This window comes from Sceloporus occidentalis, unplaced genomic scaffold (genome assembly GCF_023333645.1).
Source record: "Sceloporus occidentalis isolate IW3139 unplaced genomic scaffold, rSceOcc1.0.p SCAF_32, whole genome shotgun sequence".
Lineage (NCBI taxonomy): Eukaryota > Metazoa > Chordata > Lepidosauria > Squamata > Phrynosomatidae > Sceloporus > Sceloporus occidentalis.
The window spans coordinates 948838-967547 of NW_028317012.1; the positions used below are offsets into that span (position 1 = coordinate 948838).

The window sequence follows — 18710 nt, forward strand, 5'->3', positions numbered from 1 at the left end:
CAGCCGCAGTATTTGTTCTCTTTATCAGCTACGAGATTTAATGTAAAAGCCCTGTTTTTGTTACTCAACAAACCTCACCAACTCTTCTAATAACGGTATTCTCATTGGATGCCACATTTACAAGCCGAGTTTAAACCAAAAGAGGATTTTTGGACACTGGGCAATGAATCATGGTGATCGTGTATCCTGTATATGACTGACCCGTATATGGGAGCCTTGCAGGTTCATGTTTTGGGCCTCTGTGTAAAAGTCTATTCTTTGACTGGTTTGCTCCACCGATGGCTGCTTTTCATCTTTTAGCCACAAGATAGCATTTTCCTTCAACATTACAAACAGCACTTAATATTTTTTGTTAACTTGAAAACAGTCAGTTTGCATTTCCTGTTAAAGGCACAGCTGCTATATGTACCGGTATTTAAATTAATTCCTTTGGATACGTTTTGCTTCCACAGCACATGCTAATTTAGTGACATGTCATCCCGTTACGAAGGACCAGCACTAGCGGGTTTAGCAGTCACGGGCCATTTATAAAGCACGGGTAAGTAAAGAGATGGAATTCTTCACCAAGGAATAACCCTCCTGCTTTTCTGTAACTTCCCAGAGGCCGTCGAGCTGAAGTTAATGACAGGCTAAAAAGTATTACGGTAGTTACCCAACACCTGCAGACAACCCTTCTAGGTAAGTAACTGCGAGTACTTTAATATGCATTCTTCAGAATGGAAGAAGACCCCAGAGTACTTTAATATGCATTCTTCTTTCATAGCAGGTGCCAAGGACATTCAACTGTACCTTTAATTAAAGAAATATAATTTACAGACAGTAGGTGGTGCTCACAAAAACTAAAAATCCTGCGTCGCTCATAGAAACTTGGTTATGCAAACAACTTGTTTTTATAAAAAAAAAAAAAAAAAAAAAAAACCTTGTCTTCCAACATTCAATGTTTGCAAGCTTTGGAGCGGTCCCCAAATGTGGGTGAGGGAACCTGTTATCTCAAGGAGCCCTATGAATTTTGGAGATACAAAGCGTTCAGCTTAATAAATTTATTACATTTTATTGAATATCATGTGGAAATTAAATACAAATGCCACACTTACGTAACCATTAACTTAGTGCAAATTACACGCTCACCATAGCCACTATGGTCATGTTTTGTATATAATTTTCCTATTTGAAAACACCCTCAAAAACCAAAAGGTTGTCTATGAATTTGGAAACATTCTTACTCGATAAATGCTCCAAGGCCTCGCGTTTCAGGATGAGATTGCAAGTTCCGAAGCCAACATTGCCTGCAAAAATGACTCCATTCCGAAAGCCATTTATACTTGTGCTGTTTAATACTTTCTCAAACAGAAGGACCTGATAGAACTTAAAGCTTTAACAACTGTTCCATTCCCTGTGTTAATACATTCTGTGAAGTTTTTTCTGTTTACTATGTTTTGTTAAACAGTTTGTCACCAACAGGAATTGGCAGCAAAGGAGTTAAATGGATACGGAAGCAACATAAGTGGGGGAAGATGGACAAGGTCCACAAGTCACTTTTGTAGAAAGGGATGCATCAGAAAATAACTATGTAAGTGAGCCAAAAACAGGTTAGTTGTTCATTTATACAAGCTCATTGTGGGGCTCTGGTACATGCACATGTATGCATCACACAAGAGCCGACGAGCACAACCCTGAATGTTCCGAGAGTCTAAGGCATGGAGTTCTTCTAGGGACATCTTCAGGTATTCCCCCACCTCCGGACAGGGGGTAACTTGTGGAATGTTGAACCCATTCTGGCCACCTGTAGGCAAGGAGAGAGGAAAAACAGCTGGCATCATGTTTTTAGTATGTATTCTGTAGTCGCACAACGGGAAGCGAGGAAACAGAATGCCCTTCTATCCCTTTAAAACAAAACAAAACATGTTTACAGGGTTAAAAAAAAAAACAAAAAAAAAAACAAAAAAAAAAAAAAAACAAAAAAACACAGTTTAATATACACACCATCCCGGTCTGCCATGCTGTCAAAAAACACCCAAGCAGAATCGTCCCTGCCGTACTTGACAAATGCCACGTAGTGACTGGTTTCAATGCACAACACTGCAAACAAGTCCATCTTCTGGTAGGGTATGCATCCATGTCGCCAGTCCCAGTCTGGGAGGTCTTTGGGAAGGGACACTGGGTTGAATTTGTGATGCTGCCTCTTGGGGTGAAGGTGAACCTTAACAGAGAGAGGAATTAGCGTTAATGTGATATTTAACCGGTCAGCAAATCTTACACAAAAGGCAAACATTTGTCACTATAAATAAACACATTTTTAGTTTTATTGTGCTATTAATTCATTGAAAATCTGCATTTTCTGATCGGCGACCATGATGCGAATTCCAGCTGCATTCTAATCGCCAAGAAACTATTCAGAATAAATGAGATGTATTTATTTTATTTATGTTTACCATAAAGATGTTGTGCTGCAAAGTGAAGTTATAGAAATAAATTTGTTTATATTAGTAAACTTTTCTACTTCCTTATTAGCTAACCAGATGTCACCGTATAGCTCTTTCTCTGTTATAGGTAGAGGTCCATAAATCCCTGTCCATAAAATCAAACAATTTTTAAATCTTGGCACCATCAGCTTTAGAAGAATACACTATATACATTTATAGGAGGTATAGCATCTATAGTAGTCAAAACAATGTGGCTACATTTTAGGAGAAGGGGGGGAAGCTTCAGAGGAAACATACTTTCTTGCCGAGGAGATGACAAAGATTCAAAAAAAAAACAAAAAAAAAAAACTGGCTCCTGTCAGTGGGACAGGGCCTGGTGCAGGGGGACTGCACTCACCCAGGTGTTGAGCATCTAGGGTTGTGCAGCCACATACCACCGCCCTGACATAACAGCTGATGTTGTCCAGAACAAAACAAAAAGTGATATCCTGTAGGCACCCTGGAGCAGGCATGAGATATAGCACTAGAATCATGTGCAGGATGCAAGTATGGAAGCTAAGCAGAGTATCAGCTGAAACATAGCAAGCAAGGGGGATAAAGCAAGCGAGGGGGACAAGGAGACCGAGCAAGAAACATAACCAGACAATTAATACATGGTACAGGACACAACAAAGGACAGGGAACAAGGCAAGGAACACAGGGGATGGAGTAAGGAGTCAAGATCCTTAGACACTTCTCCTTTAAGCAAGGATAGGAAATCTTAACAGGGACATGGGGAGAGAAGAGAGGAACCGAGATCCTCAGATGATTCAGGGAGTGGAGGGCAAAGGCACATAAGAGATATACACACATGAATACAGGAACTAGCCTAGGACTATGTGATAACAATTGGAGAGTCCATCACATCATATGGCTATAGTATGCTTAGCCCACCACTACACCAAAGTACTCCAGTATTCAGTGGGCCCTAACACTAAACCTTGCCTACTGAATAACTAAAGCTGAAACTGAACATTGACCCTATACACAGAACAGAGAAGAACATACCTTTAGACTGCAGACTCAGACAAACATAACAAATGGGTGGGGTGCACCTTATAAAGGAAACAGAGCTGAAGCAAAGAGCAGAACTGGAATCAAGGAATCAGAAGCACAGAACAGAGCATATGGAAATCCAGGAACGGATTACAGAAAAAAGGGAAAAACAGAGATATGCAGCTCCGCAGCCTAGATGGGGCATGACAGCTCCTAACTTAAGTTAGAGGGGCAAAGGTTTATAAGTAACATCAGGAAATATCACTTTACTGAAAGGGTAGTGGATGCATGGAGTAGCCTTCCAGTAGAAGTGGTAGATGTTAATACAGTGAAGACATTTAAGCAAGCATTGGATAGGTATAATGCTAAGTTAGATATAGGATAAGGCCAGGGACAAGAAGGACACAGAACCAGTCTTAATATCCGAGCATAGGTAGGAGAGTGAGAGGCGGCTTTAACCCCTTAATGACAAAGCCTGTACATGTACGGCTCAAAATGCATTGTTTTCAATGGGTTTAGGAACCGCCCATTGTCCTTAAGGGGCTAAACTGCTCAGCATTGTGATTGTTGAAGCCCTGCCCCCTTGATGTGACATCTGAGTTTACTTGAGGGAGATGGCGTCATCTTGGAAAAGGGCAACGCCAGTACTTGCAATGGACGCCGTGTGGTAGTGTTGCTGATTCTCCCTGTCCCCAGGAGTGCTGCGGGGATTAAGGATATATGTGCCCGTGGGTGCAATGGATGCGCTGCTGCCAGGACTTCATCCCCCTCCAGGGACTGGTAGCAGGGACGGAGGTAAGGGAGTGACACAGAGCCATACAAACGTATTGGGAGTCAAGGCCAACAAACGCCCATATCCTGCACTGCTGGAAGCATTAACTAATTACCTAGGAAGGTTATGCGCTGCTGTGGAAGAGATACCTAGCAAGGTTTATTCGCGTAACTGTAAGTTGTAAACGACATACAGTGGGTGCAATCATGTCATGTTATCTGTACCTGATGATATACATTCCCTCTGGTTGAGAGACAGATTGGACCCTGCATTAAGCATAATTAATAATGCATTTCTAAGTGTGGATTTTGGACTAATTTGTAAGAGAAACCTGATGGAAGCGAGCCTTCTAATTCACAGCCAGGCAGCTAAGATGACATGTTTAATAGCCATATAAAGTAATATCTAATTATGTTAGGAGAAAGGACACAAGAGGCGCTCACCACATCACCAATAAAGCTGTGTGCCAACGATAAACATATTCTCACAAGTATCAAAATAAGTGATTCATTGTTAACAGTTCTTTATGTTTTGTTCTACTTGCTGTGTAAATCGTTGACATGTGAATGCATAAGATAAACAAAGATAAACAAAGCGCTAAGGACGTTGCATCTGTGTTTTACCTGCGTGTTACAAGTTTTACAAAACTGCTTTATCTTCCCTGCAGAAATATCGCTGTCGTCGTAGCACTCCCTGCATTCATACATCGCGAGACCGCCGCAGATTCGGCACTGCCGGGGAGCTGTAACCACAGAGGAAAATCCATCTGAGTCGACCACGATGTAGTGAAGAACATTATTTACGCTTCTAATGTGATCCTTTTTGCATCTAACTTGTGTTTTTTTTTATTTTTTTATAAAGCAAAATATCTGGATGTGAGTCTGATAATGAGTAGAAAAATGTGTATTTATCTTTAATAAAAAAAAAAAAAAAAAATGAAACAATTTTGTGTTTCTCAACTTTCTCCAAATAAACCACAGGCAGCGTGGTGTAAAAAGGAATTGATGCCTGAATCCTGTAAAGGCCCTGTGTGCTGACAACGCTGCACCGCTAGATGTCAGCACCACAGAGTATCTCACTCACGCTGTCTCACTCACACTATATTCCCGCACGCATAAACTCTACTTCCACAGGGTGTCGCTAGAGGAATGATCTAGCTGCGACTGGAGACGTACACTTAAACATCACCATATGCCACAAAGTCTCACGTTCAAATTCCATTTGGTGGTGTCGTTTTTGGGCACACAGCACAAAATATTTTGTTTGAGATGGTGGAAAACCTATAGACTATCACACGCCCCCTGTGTTGGCAGCTTTCATATGGAGTGGGACCAAGGACTGTTTGGATAGGGAGTTATGTACCAAACCTATAAACCATCGGGTAAGGTAGACTCTCTGCCTGCCCATGGGTATATTATAACCTGTGTGTATTCATATGCATCCAGCTTCAGGAAGGCATCACATGTCCATGGAGGAGGCATCATACGTGCATGGAGGAGGTTTTATGTCTAAGAATGTGGTGGTGCGGTGTTTAGGTGGAATGCCTATGATATAAAAGTTTGTGGGTTCAATTCCTGGTGGCTCTTGTATGGTGTGTATATATAAATACCATCATATATGGCTGCACACCTTATATGTTTTATTAGTGCAAAATTTTATTTTTAAATAGCGGCATAAAAACAGGTGCCTTATCTTGTGATTCATTTCCCATGAGTCCTAACATATGCAAACACGCCATCACACACAAACAGAAACATACCCATACACAACCACACCGACTCAAGTGCTCAAGCTAAGGCCAACACCACCACCACTGCTACTGTTAGGGCTCATGGGAATTGAACCAGCAACCTTTTAGTATGGTGCATAAGACACCTGGCCATTGTGCCACCCGCGTGGCCAAGCATTCGAAGCTTTTTTGGTAATCATATCTTTTAATTCAACCTCTCTCTATACATGTCTATATATATAAAGAAACTATAATAATATACGCAGGCATCCAGGGGGATCGAACCAGCAAGCATCTGTATCAGAGGCTCTACACCTAACCTCCGCACCACAGAAGTAGTTGGAAGCTGTTCCGCCACACGGATATATGAGCCGTGCCTGCTCCCCACTCACATATACACAGAAACAGTGAGGCTTTATTAGTCCATGGGGGATGAGTGTATGTAACAACCTTGTGGTGTACCGGTTAGGTGGGATGCCTATCATGCGCAAGTTTGCTGGTTTGATCACGCGTAGATATGCTTTTGTTTTACACTTAAAATATTTTTACATAGCGGCATAAAAGTGTTATCTTGTGACTCAATTTTCCATGAACCCTGACATATCCAAACATATTGTCACACAGAGACACTCACAACCCCAACCAACACTGCCGTTAGGGTTCATGGGACTTGAACCAGCAACCTTTTATATGGCGCATAAGACACCTGACCACCGCACCACCCACATGGTCAGAAATTTGGCACTTCTGTAGACCTTATATACTCGAATGCACCCTGTTTAAAAATGTATAAATATATATATATAGCAACTATAAAATTGTAATCTTAAACACAAGGACCCCAGGGGATTGAACTGGTTACCATTCGCATTGGAGATGCTACACCTTACCTTTACACCATGAGGCAGTTTGACATGCATGTCGCCCCAAGGATAGATGATGCTTGCCTGCTCCCCATTCACATACTCAGGAACAGGCAGGCATTGTATATATATGTTCATGGGGAGGCAGAGCATGTAACAAACTTGTGGAGAAAAGGTTAGGTGGGATTCCTATGATGAGCAGGGCTGTTGGTTCCATTTTACGCAGCTCTCGTATAGCCTGGTTGTGTGAATATGAACACAGCCAATTTAACATTTAGATTTATTAACTACAAACATGGCTTTGTTTTTTATGAAATGTTTCTCTTTAAATATTTAACTGTGTCTACTTTTTCCCTGAAAGCAGTTACAACTAAATTATCAATACACACACACACGCTCTCTACACCCGGGACCAAAGCTATTTAAAAGAAAATGGCAATTTTTACTCACTGTCTTCGAGTAAGTCTGTAATGTTCAGATCCAAAGAAGGGAATATTTTGTTGAACATTTTGAAGTCTTTACCAAATCGAGGCATCTGGATTATCAAACAAGAAGGAGCCTGAAGGAATAAAACAAGAGAGAGAAAGGGCTGGCGCTTTAAAATGTTTAATCAATCAAACTTTAAACAAGTGGAAGCGGTTTTAGGAGATATGTGGGATTGATTTCAATGAAGTGGCATTGAGTCAGTTTCAAGTGACAGTGCTACCCAGTGGGAGGCTTGATTTATACATGTCACAGCTATCACTCTTTCTGCAGACAAGCCCAGGGGTCTTGTTCTGCAAAACTCTATGTAACCAGTGCCAGATCAAGACCCCTGGGCTTTTCTGGTGCTTTCGCCTGAGTGCCCTGTTGTGAGCTCTCCCGCATTTTAACTAATATTAAGCCCCTCAAAAGCAATGTGTCCCAAACAAACCTCTGCAAACTTTAGGCTGCTATTGATGAACGACCATTCAAGTAGCTGCTGGATAGTTGGGACCCCCACATTCTCGTTCTTATCCATGAAGATCTGATAAAAGTAGCAGTCTTGAACTTTCTGACCTGCAGATCTGAAAGGTTAAGCACAAATTTACCGATGTACTGTACATCATCTAGCAATAAACAAAAAAGGTGATCAACAGCATCAAATATTATATAAAAAATGAACATCCAAACAACCAGGAGCTGACACGCGATGACCACCTTTGCTCCGACACTGTGTGCAAAACAGGTACATAAAGCTATTACTGCAGCGAGTAGTGGCTCCACCAACTGGTAATGAACACTTTGTTTTATTTACAGACATATCCATGCTTTACTGACAATTATTTCTACTTCTCTACAACAGCTTTGTGTTAAGTAAACAAAAACCCCATACCACACAATGGCAGATGTTATCAAATTGTTTATATTTAAGAAGCGCTAGATCTTAACAAATTATTACCATCATGAAACCACCTTACATTTTTTTGAGTTTCGGTGTTTTAAAATGAAACAGAAACTTCAACGCGCCGTTTGTTGTGTCATTCATTATTACAAGGGAATACATCAATAAAATAAATACACCTGTCATCTATATTTACTATTCACTATCACGCAATGAAAATCACAAAACCGCACCTTATTTTTAACAAGGGATCCACCCTTAATATATGATGGAATAAGATATTCAGAAATTCTTCTGGATCTGTTGGAAAAAAACCAAAAATTAATTGTGTCCAATTAATAGGTCTAATGGTCTATACAACTTAACGCCTATATTTGTTAGCCAAGACTAAGGACATATGGAGCGTACTTGACATGTGAGTGGCGTTAGGTGGATGTCTCTGTGTTACTGACCATGCCCCGGCTATCAGATGCTAGTAACATCAGTTGTCAAAACTTTCAATGATCTCAGCAGAGTTACCAGTGCCAATGAACCATAGAACTCCAAGAGGGTGGAAGTGGCTGTGCACCTTACCATGGGCAGATCAACCTACTGAGGGATCAGACTTTCCAGTGCCCCACTAGAGATTCCCTTTTAACCAGCCCATTTACCCTACAATGGTCTTTGTGCACAGTCGTGGCCAAAAGTTTTGAGAATGACAGAAGTATTAATTTTCACAAAGTCTGCTGCCTTAGTTTAGATGATGGCAATTTGCATATACTCCAGATGTTATAAAGAGTGATCAGATGAATTGCAATCGATTACAAAGCCCCTCTTTGCCACAAAAATGAACTTAATCCTCCAACAACATTTGCACTGCATTTCAGCCCTGCCCCAAAAAGGACCAGCTGACATCATGTCAGTGATTCTCTCGTTAATACAGGTGAGAGTGTTGACGTGGACAAGGCTGGAGATCACTCTGTTATGCTGACTGAGTTAGAATAACAGACTGGAAAAACTAAAAGGAGGATGGTGCTTGACATCATTGTTCTTCCTCTGTTAACCATGGTTACCTGCAAGGAAACACGTGCTGTCAGCATTGCTTTGCACAAAAATGGCTTCACAGGCAAGGATATTGCTACTAGTAAGAGTGCACCCAAATCAACCATTTATAGGATCTTCAAGAGCTTCAAGGTTCAATTGTTGTGAAGAATGCGTCAGGGGGCTCAAGAGAGACAAGCATCTAAGAACAGTTTGGTGACGTGCATGATGGAGAACCTTGCCATAAGGCAAATGTGATAACTAAGGGGCTCGGGGAACAAAACATCAAAATTTTGGGTCCATGGCCAGAAAACTCCCCAGACCCAAATCCCGTTGAGAATGTGTGGTCAATCTTCAAGAGGCGGGCGGACAAACACCCCCCCCCCCACATTCTGACAAACTCTAATCATTGATTATGCAAATATTGATGCTTTGCATAGACTTAATGTGATTGTCAATAAAAGCCTTTGAAATGCTTGTAATTATACTTCAGTATACCATAGTAAAATCTCATAAAAATATCTAAGAACACTGAAGCAGCAAACTTTGTGAAGACCAATACTTGTGTCCTTCTCAAAACTTTTGGCCACAACTGTAGTCTGTATTCCCTTCTAACGTGGAGCCCTGGGATATGCTGTCATGTCCAGTGGCTCAGCACAAATAACTGGTGAAGACGCCTTCTGGTTTCAGATAAGACCCAGGTCTTTTTTACAATGTGCTATATGGTATTCTTATATGGCCATTCCGAAAAAAACACGATACATAAAATACTAATAACATTAACTAACCTTTTTCTTCTGAAGTGAATCCTGATGCAGCTTCTACCTTCTCTAGAATCTTTCTCAGTTTCATAATTTTGGTTGCACAAACATATCCATAACTAAAAGGGAGAACACATTAGGGTGACTAAGCATACATAAACCCTAATAACACCTCCAACACATAGAATAAATTGTATTAATCTGAGTAGCGGTTTGCTGCCTGGCTGTTTGTCAGATAATGATTGCAGATTTTGAGATAACTAGTGTTCTGAAATATAAAAGAACATTTGCGAATGTCATGCTGTTTTCTACTTTACAATTATTTGCTGTTAATTAATAACAAAGCGACAATGTAACTAAAGTTGATCGACAAGCGCAAACTGTGAACTGTTGATTCCACCAAAATAATACATTCACACAGAACAACTTTCCAGTTTGTCTTTAAATGGGAATAAATGATTTTCCCAATAAGAGTGCAATCTTATTTATCCATGGATTGTGTACTTGCACAGTGCTGGGAACAAGAAGAAGTGCCCCCATCTGTTGTGTTAGGATTAATAAAAGTATGAAGCAGTCTAAAGAGATCTTAGTAAAAGGTCAGCATTACCATTACCTGTCAAAGTTTGTAACATCAGGAGGGTAGTTTTACACCATGTTATATATATATATGACCATATATAAAAAAGTGTTCACAATATAGGTTTTGAACTTCTGGCGAATAATGTAAAAGCTCTTAAAGGTGGTAATTACTCTCGAAAGACTCAAAAGGCAAAGAGCTGCACTTGCTTGTAATTTATGTGCGGATATCACTTCTTACATTCTGTTTGTGATATTTATGCTTATTGCAAAAGAAACCTCATGCTTTTAAGGTCTATTGTACAGAACCTTTTTCTTTCTTTTAGAGCTATCAGCACAGTTGAATGTCACTAAGTTGGTAGCTCAAGTACCCTAACCATGTACTCAAGTGGAAATGAGATGGAATGATATGGTCTCAGATAGTTCTGAACTCTATTTCAGGTCCATGCATGCCCAGCGCGTGAAGACAGAATTATTACCGAACAGAAAGGATGCCAGCCATGAAAACACCCTGGTTAATTAATATGGTGGACACATCTACGTATCACTCATTGAAATTGAGATGCCTTACATTCTGAGTGGGTTCACAATCTCTGTCCTTAGCAAGGCTTGTGTTTCACTGTAATATTCAACATCAGTTTTCTCTTTCGGTCTCAGAAGGACGGAATCCAGGACTGAGCTAAAGGAGAACAGGCTGCAAAAGAGGGGGTAATAATTACATCTGATATAAATGTCTTGCTTTTAGGTGTGTTGCCTCACTATGCTTATTTTGAGAGGGGTTTTTTTACATCTTACCAAAATAATGTTGAATCAAGATAGCAAGAGTTATAGTGTCCCTGAATTCCTTTCTTCTTCCCAATCATGACTTCCAAACCTTCTTTCTCGGTCCTTGGAGGAGTGTTCCCTTCTACTACTTCACTCAGGTATCCTCCAAATGCTTAAAAAGAAGATAACCTTTATTTCTCATTATTTCCATTGTCTATCGTGACAAAGAGAATCTTTATAAAAGTATGTGCATCTTGAATCCTTCTAAAGCTCAATTGTAATTACTAAGGACTGTGCAACGAACACTTCTGAAGGTTTTTTCCTGTTAAAACCACCAACCTACAAAAACAAAGATACTCTGTACAGAACTTTACAATGTTGTAGGAAATTACAGAAAAAAAGGCAATAATGTAGTTAATAAATTATATATTAAACAATAATAATAATGTAATGCTAAAGGAATATAGAACATACACAGCTTTCCCTTTAGTATAATATTCTGGATAATCTACATTTGGGCTGAGTTAGCCAACCTTTGTTTAAAGCTACGTCATTGTCCAGTCTAAGCCAAAATGGGCAAGCGCCGGTCACTATAATTCATTACCTAGAGAGTTACATCGTTCAATCTGGTTGGACACTGGTTGAAGTGATGCAAACCTGGAATCTGGCCTGCAGCTCTTTAGCTTCACAAAAAGTGCTTTTTTGGGGGCGCAAGTGAAATATCTTGTCCCTTTGAAAGTGCCATCTGTGCATCCTGCACATTCATCCTCCTGGAATAGGAACGGTCCATTAAAACTGGCAAACGGGTTTATATACAAGCAAGAGTAAATACAAGTAGCACAGCAGCTATTGTAGAGTGTAAGGATGCAAATTTAAGTTCATATCTGAAAGTATGCTGTTGGTAAAGAGGTTATTTCATTTAGAGGACAGATTTAAATGAAAAATATACGATCAAGCTCTTTCTCTTAACATGTTAGACAGCTCAAAGCTTAATGAAAAAGACAATTCTCTCAGCAAATTAGCTCAGTTATGTAGGGCATTGCAATCAGATCTATGAACTAAAGAGATGCATCTTAAAATAGTTACGTTATCCCGATAACAATTACCAGCTCCAGTCCAGCCAACATCTCGTTGACTCCTGCAGGCTGACCTATCCAGCGTATCACCCCATAGAAAGGAGGATTCTCCTTTACTTCTGCCAGCGACCCCACCTCTAGGCCATGCAGATTTGATACGTGGGAAGGTCCAGGTGGGCTATCCTGAAGGGATACATTGTTTAACTCGCCAATGACTGACTGAACCGATAAGGAAAGTGGTGTGTGTCCCATGGTGCCGTTGGTACTGGACATCTTGGAGAGGCTGAAAGGCAGGGAGTGGAATCTGTTCTCGCTGGGTGAGCAGCTGCTTGGAGGAGGTTGTAGAGGAGGAGAGCAATGTCCATAGGCTGATGGAGATGTCTCTGTTAACGATTTCACAGAATCTTCAACAACTAAAAAAAATAATTTATATATATATAAACCTCAGATAGACACACACAATTAACTCCCCAATCAATAATAAGTGGGAATGTTTTAAGGAGAAACAATAATTCCTTGCATATGAGCTACATAATGCCATACAGAAATTTGCTCCTCCTTTAGGTTCTGGACTGCCCTTTTGGGTTGGACCAGATATGTAAATGTGAATTTTTTTCTGTAATGGCACAAGAGAGCTATAAGGCAGACTATCAAGTGGCGGTTCTTGGCGAGCATCTCACATGCTTTTTGTATGGTATCTCACTCTTCGGGAATCTATTAGGGTTCACCTTAAGCATAAAGGTGAGTCCAGACGTGGACCTCCTTTCTCTCGAGCCTAGAGGGATACCAACCGTACCCCACTGATGAGGCCGCAGATCTCGGGGCATCAATAAAAGAAAAATAAATGTATGTCTGGGGTTGCTGGTTCCCTCATGCAAAATAAATTTGCCTCTCATTTACATCTACGGTTGTGGGTTCACTCATGCAAAGGAAATTTGCCACTCGTTTAGGTTCTAGATAAATAAATAAAATAAATAAATAAAAAGAAATGTATGCCTGGTGTTGTTGGCTTCCTCGTGCAAAATAAATTTGCCTCTCATTTAGATTTTGGACAGGCCTTTTGGGTGGGACCAGACTGGTAACTAGATAAAGATTTTTTTTCTCTGTAATGGCACAAGAGAGCTAAAATTTGAGATACTCTGAAGTGGGGGCGCATCGTAAGACAGACCATGAAGTGGCTGTCTAATCTTGGCGTGCATCTCACATCCTTTTTGTATGACATTTTACTCTTTGAGGATCTTTTGGGGTTCACCCCAAGAGTAAACCTCTTTGCTCTCTTATGCCTACATCGATACCATCTTTACTTCACTGATGAGGCTGCAGATGTCAGGGTGGTGATAAAATAAAAAACATTGTGTATCTGTGGTTGTGGGTTTTCTTGTGCAAAGGAAATTTGCTGCTCGTTTATGTTCTAGACTGGCCTTTTGGGTGAGACTAGACTGATATCTAGATAATGTTTTTTTCCTCTGTATTGGCACAAGAGAGCTGAACTTTGAATTGCTCTCAAGTGGGGGCGCAACAAAAGACAGAAGGTGAAGTGGCTGTCTGTTCTTGGCGAGCATTTCACATCCTTTTCGTATGGTGAGCTACATAATGCAATGCAAGTAGAAAATCATACCTACAGCGAATGCTTTACTTAATTATACAGTTTATTTCTCTTGTACTGCTAAAGTCAAGAAATGCTTTCCATTAATGAATTAAATTTCAGACTACGAGTTAAACCCAGAGACAAAGATGGATAAGCCCATCGCCCCAATTACCCCAGGGATGTATAGATCTGACATGCAAGACACTTAAAACTAACCAGCTTTATGTAGAAAAGCTAAAATCAAGAAGCAGAAATGGTTAACCTACTCTCACAGCGGCTGCTCTCCTGAATACCAGCAGGTCCTCTGGGCGATCGCTCACGAGTTCCTGAAACATAAACAGTTATTATGAACTACCTATGATTTTCTGAAATTTACTGTGAAAAAGGCAGAGTATCTTTTCATGTGATGAGACTGCACCAAATATCTCTTGTACCTTCTTCCATGTACCAAGAACTCTTCGACTTTGACGGGTGTGGAGTTTCAAGAGAGCTGCCATTTAAAGTATAGAAAAACTCTGAACGGCTCCTGCTTCCTGAATCTGAGGTAGATCCTGCTACAGCAAGACACAGAACAATAAATATTTATTCTTGCTGCCAACATGCATGTACTTTTAGAAGCAAAAATCTTATTGATTCCATTAAGTAGAAATACAGAATATATTGCCAGAAAAGATTCTATTGCTACATTCAATAAAGGACTAAATACCAGTCTATTACGTGCAAAAGGTAAAATATTAGGGTATAAGTATATCTACGTCACTTTCGGAAATGTTGACAATATTCAGCCCTCTCCAAAGAAGGTTCCTACTAAGGTTATATAATACTTAAAAACAGGAAGAATTACAAATACATCTGTCAACCACTTGGCTCAACACATCATATCCTTCCATGGAAATACCTCTTTCAAATAAAACTCACATTAATTAAATAGTTCTGCACACTATAGTGCTAATCAAGTTACCAGAAAGAACAGGTGTTTAAAAGTAACCTGTCTTGCCGGCATGGCCTCCACTATTCTCCAAATTGCCCTTTGGGTAAAGGATGAACACACATTTATTTATTTATTTATTGAACCCCCGAGGTTCGTGCTTCATTGTGGGGGAAAATAGGGCCAAAGGGCCCACCACGTGTTCCACGTGAACCAGCATGGCCATCTTACCCTTGCTTTTGGTGATGCATTGCGGATCTCTTTATTACAGCTCTATTCATTTTTTGCAGGACTCCCAGGGACAATAGTGTGTCCCCTTAAGTGAAATCGGCAGATGCAACACACTGTGTATACCTACCACATCCTATTACACAAAATATATCTGAACCATCAGGCCACGCCACAGTTGTTTGCAAACACATACATTATTTATTTATTGAACCCCCGAGGTTCATGCTTCATTGTGGGGGGAAATAGGGCCAAAGGGCCCACCACGTGTTCCACGTGAACCAGCATGGCCATCTTAGCCTTGCTTTTGGTGATGCATAGCGGATCTCTTTATTACAGCTCCAGTTTCTGCTAAACTACATATTACTTAGGGTGAGCTGGGCACAGGCCAGCTGAGGATCATGGGATGTGCAGATTTAACCCTCTGCTGGCCTTGGACTAGTACTGGATCTGAACAGTATATGACAAAGCTTTGAGCACACATGTCTAATAACATCTCTACTACACGTGTATGGCCCACAACTTCCCAGCATTACCATTATTACCTGTGACCTTTGGTTTGCTGTGATTGGACAAGTTTTTCTCACTGCCGCATCTTGAAGTAAAAGCGAGTTTTAAAGGCCTTCGTTCTTGAGACACAGACTCTAACAGAATAGTAAAGAAATGACATCTAAAATAACTTCCAAATCCTGAAAGTACACAGTACATAGACAAACACCGTAACAATACATGCACGCAGGCAGGCATCTAAGCAGGCAGTCAGTGGGAAAGATCTTTTCAATATGGCGGAAGCCAACCAGGCAACCCACTGCTTTATCTGATTAAAAACTGTTTTAGTGCAGAATTAAACCAGGGCTGCACTTGAAAAGAAATCACGGATGGGGTAATATAGGCTTTGCGCCTCTATCATCACCTATATAAGACAGATTCATCCAAAACCAGACTTTTTTTGTTTCCGTGTACCAGAAAAGTATTCTAGCCTTGTAAATGTTAAAGCAAATGTGCTGGGGAAAAAAAGTTAAATTGCATCTTTTGCGACCGGTAGTTTTTTTAGGCAAAAACCCTGAAACTTCATTGTGTACCTGGGATGATATCATTTATATGCAGAAGTAGAGTACTCTCCACGCTCGCAAAGCTACAGAGTTGGATTCCATTGTACCTCCCATCCCAATTTCCTATAGGATTGTCCTAAAAAAAAGAGGATAAAGCAATATTAACTACAGAGCCAAGACTTATCTTAAGGGAAATACCCTCTATAACGTAGAATTTTATTTGCAATCAGAAACAAGAGGTTCCACAACTAAGTACGATGAGATTATTCCTATGAAATATTGAAACTGTGATGTGTTGAGGGCCATGCTTGTTGGAACCCAACACCCAGGAGGATAATACCGATAAAGAATAGCTTTAGCCAACAAAGGTTTTCAGGGAATGCTGACAAATGTGAGGATAAAAGAGAGATGCATGGAAAGGGGTAGAGAATTTCATGGAAGATATGGCAAAAAGTAAGGTATGTCTTTAGTGACAGCGTGGGCACAAAAAGGAGGAGTGGAGCTGCAGCTTCTCCCCAAAGTATTGTTTATGTATGTAATTTATTTTGCGGGTTGAATGAATAAGAAAAGTTTCATATGTATTCATTTTTTGCGGGACTCCCAGGGACAATAGTGTGTCCCCTTAAGTGAAATCGGCAGATGCAACACACTGTGTATACCTACCACATCCTATTACACAAAATATATCTGAACCATCAGGCCACGCCACAGTTGTTTGCAAACACATACATAATTTGTACATACATTGAACAATCACCCACCATATCTACTCCAACAAAATATCCAAGACTTTCTTTCCCAGGCAGAACATCACAGAATATAACTGTTCCAAACTCCATCCCCTCTCCGATTTTCAGAGATACCCTGGAGTTAATTTCCAGAGGAGGAACTTCTGGTTGTCCGGGGTCGACAGGAGACGGATAATCACACTCTAGTTCCTCATCGTCTTCTTCGCACAACTCCAGCTTGTCCAGAGCCACAAAGACCCCACACTCATCATCACATCGAAAGAGATGCTTTCCTTGATACGAGCCATCTGTAAATCCCTGACCACGGCCATCTTCCTAGAGGAAAGTATGATGGGTAAAAGGTTTTTCGAAGACATGTCTTTAAAAGATTTGTGTTCAGGACTCATGAGGAAGGTCATAGTCAAATAAGACAGTGACAGCACAGACAAAGATGGAAGCAGACCATGCTATGCCCATTAGTCCCAGTCTAGATATAATTAAAGTTGTCTACAACAAAATTAATCTATTGATCTGATTGCTTTAGTTAAAAAAGAACAACGCTATACACCGTATTACATTCACGCCGTCTAATGTGAAATGGGTAAAAATACAACTAACCAATAACTCCACACCAAACCAAATGCCGGTGAGCGACCGTTCGGGTAACAATGGTCCTCTGTAACGTACAACGCCTGGGAAAGGTCCATCCCCAGCCCTCAGATACACTCTCACGGCTGAGCCGGGCTCAATCTGAAGGGCTCTCGAAAGCCTGCCCTTGTTCTTGAATAGGCTGTACCTTTCCTCGCAGTTATTTATAGCCAAAAGCACTTCTGCCAACTTTTCTGTAATTTCTATGACATCTTTCTCGTCCACAAACAGAAGAGTGTGAGGCTGCTCCAATATTTTCAGGGCGATCTGCAACTTTTTGCTTTTGGAGGATTGCGCTCCTCGGCTGTGCGCCACCGCTGAGCGCTCCTGAACGTACTGTCCGATGCTGCCCCGGGGAACCTTCATCTGTTTCTGCGTCTGTTTATCAACCAAACTGCCCTCTTGGATCAAGATGTAAAAGATTCGCTCCTCCCAGTACGTGGAGCTGCTTTTCTCTTGTCCCCAAGGATTAGAAGTCATGTTGATGAGACCGGAAAGCCAGCGATAAAGAGTTCACCAAACCAGCAACACGAAGACAACTATTTTATAAGATACGGAAATAATCAGATAGTGGGAACTGCGGGGCTGCCATCTGCGTGACGCGAGTCAAACGACGAAGATGAATCCTGAAAAGAGAGAAATCAAGTAATGAAGAAGGAACTGGTTCCAGATACAAACCGCGCTGCCCTCTTAATCTCTAATTCTATACAGGATTCTTTACTTTTTAATCTGTACTTTATGAGTAAATCTGTTTTTTACAATACATGTTTCTGTCCAGCGTATATTCCATTTCATGTTATGGCAGGAAAAGGGATGATAAACACCCCCTCTGGTTCCATTATCTATAAAACAATCCTAATGTTAAATTTAAAAAATCTTTAAAGGATCACCTCTATGCAATATTTAAATATTATATTTATATATATATATATATATATATATTAGAATGATAAACCTTAAAGCTTTACAAAGCGAAAACATATAGAATAAACACGCACATATCTTACAATTCTAAACACATTAACGGCTGCAAATAGGAATCCAAAATATTATATTATATGATAAATATACTTGCAATATGAGAAATATCTGTCACTATTAATCCAACACAAAAATTAAATATACGCATCGTAAAGAAAAACAGGAACAAAAGGA

At 40.4% G+C, this 18710-nt stretch overlaps 1 protein-coding gene across 2 annotated transcripts; it reads right to left on the reverse strand.

Moving 5' to 3' along the window:
• Nucleotides 1-1598: 1598 nt before the first annotated feature.
• On the reverse strand, nt 1599-18035 carry LOC149298440 (ubiquitin carboxyl-terminal hydrolase CYLD-like). Of its 2 annotated transcripts, none has more exons than XM_089487431.1 (16): nt 17526-18035; nt 16941-17243; nt 16210-16315; nt 15673-15771; nt 14406-14522; nt 12414-12766; nt 11912-12077; nt 11338-11479; nt 11114-11236; nt 9994-10085; nt 8419-8485; nt 7736-7868; nt 7273-7381; nt 4854-4972; nt 1984-2200; nt 1599-1783 (listed from the first exon to the last, which is right to left on the reverse strand). In XM_089487431.1, the coding sequence occupies exons 1-16, from the start codon at nt 18033-18035 to the stop codon at nt 1599-1601; spliced, it is 2841 nt and encodes a 946-aa protein (XP_089343557.1). The 2 variants fall into 2 exon arrangements, with proteins under 2 accessions (XP_089343557.1, XP_089343556.1); XM_089487430.1 differs by having other exon boundaries at nt 12414-12796.
• Between the last annotated feature and the right edge of the window lie 675 nt (nt 18036-18710).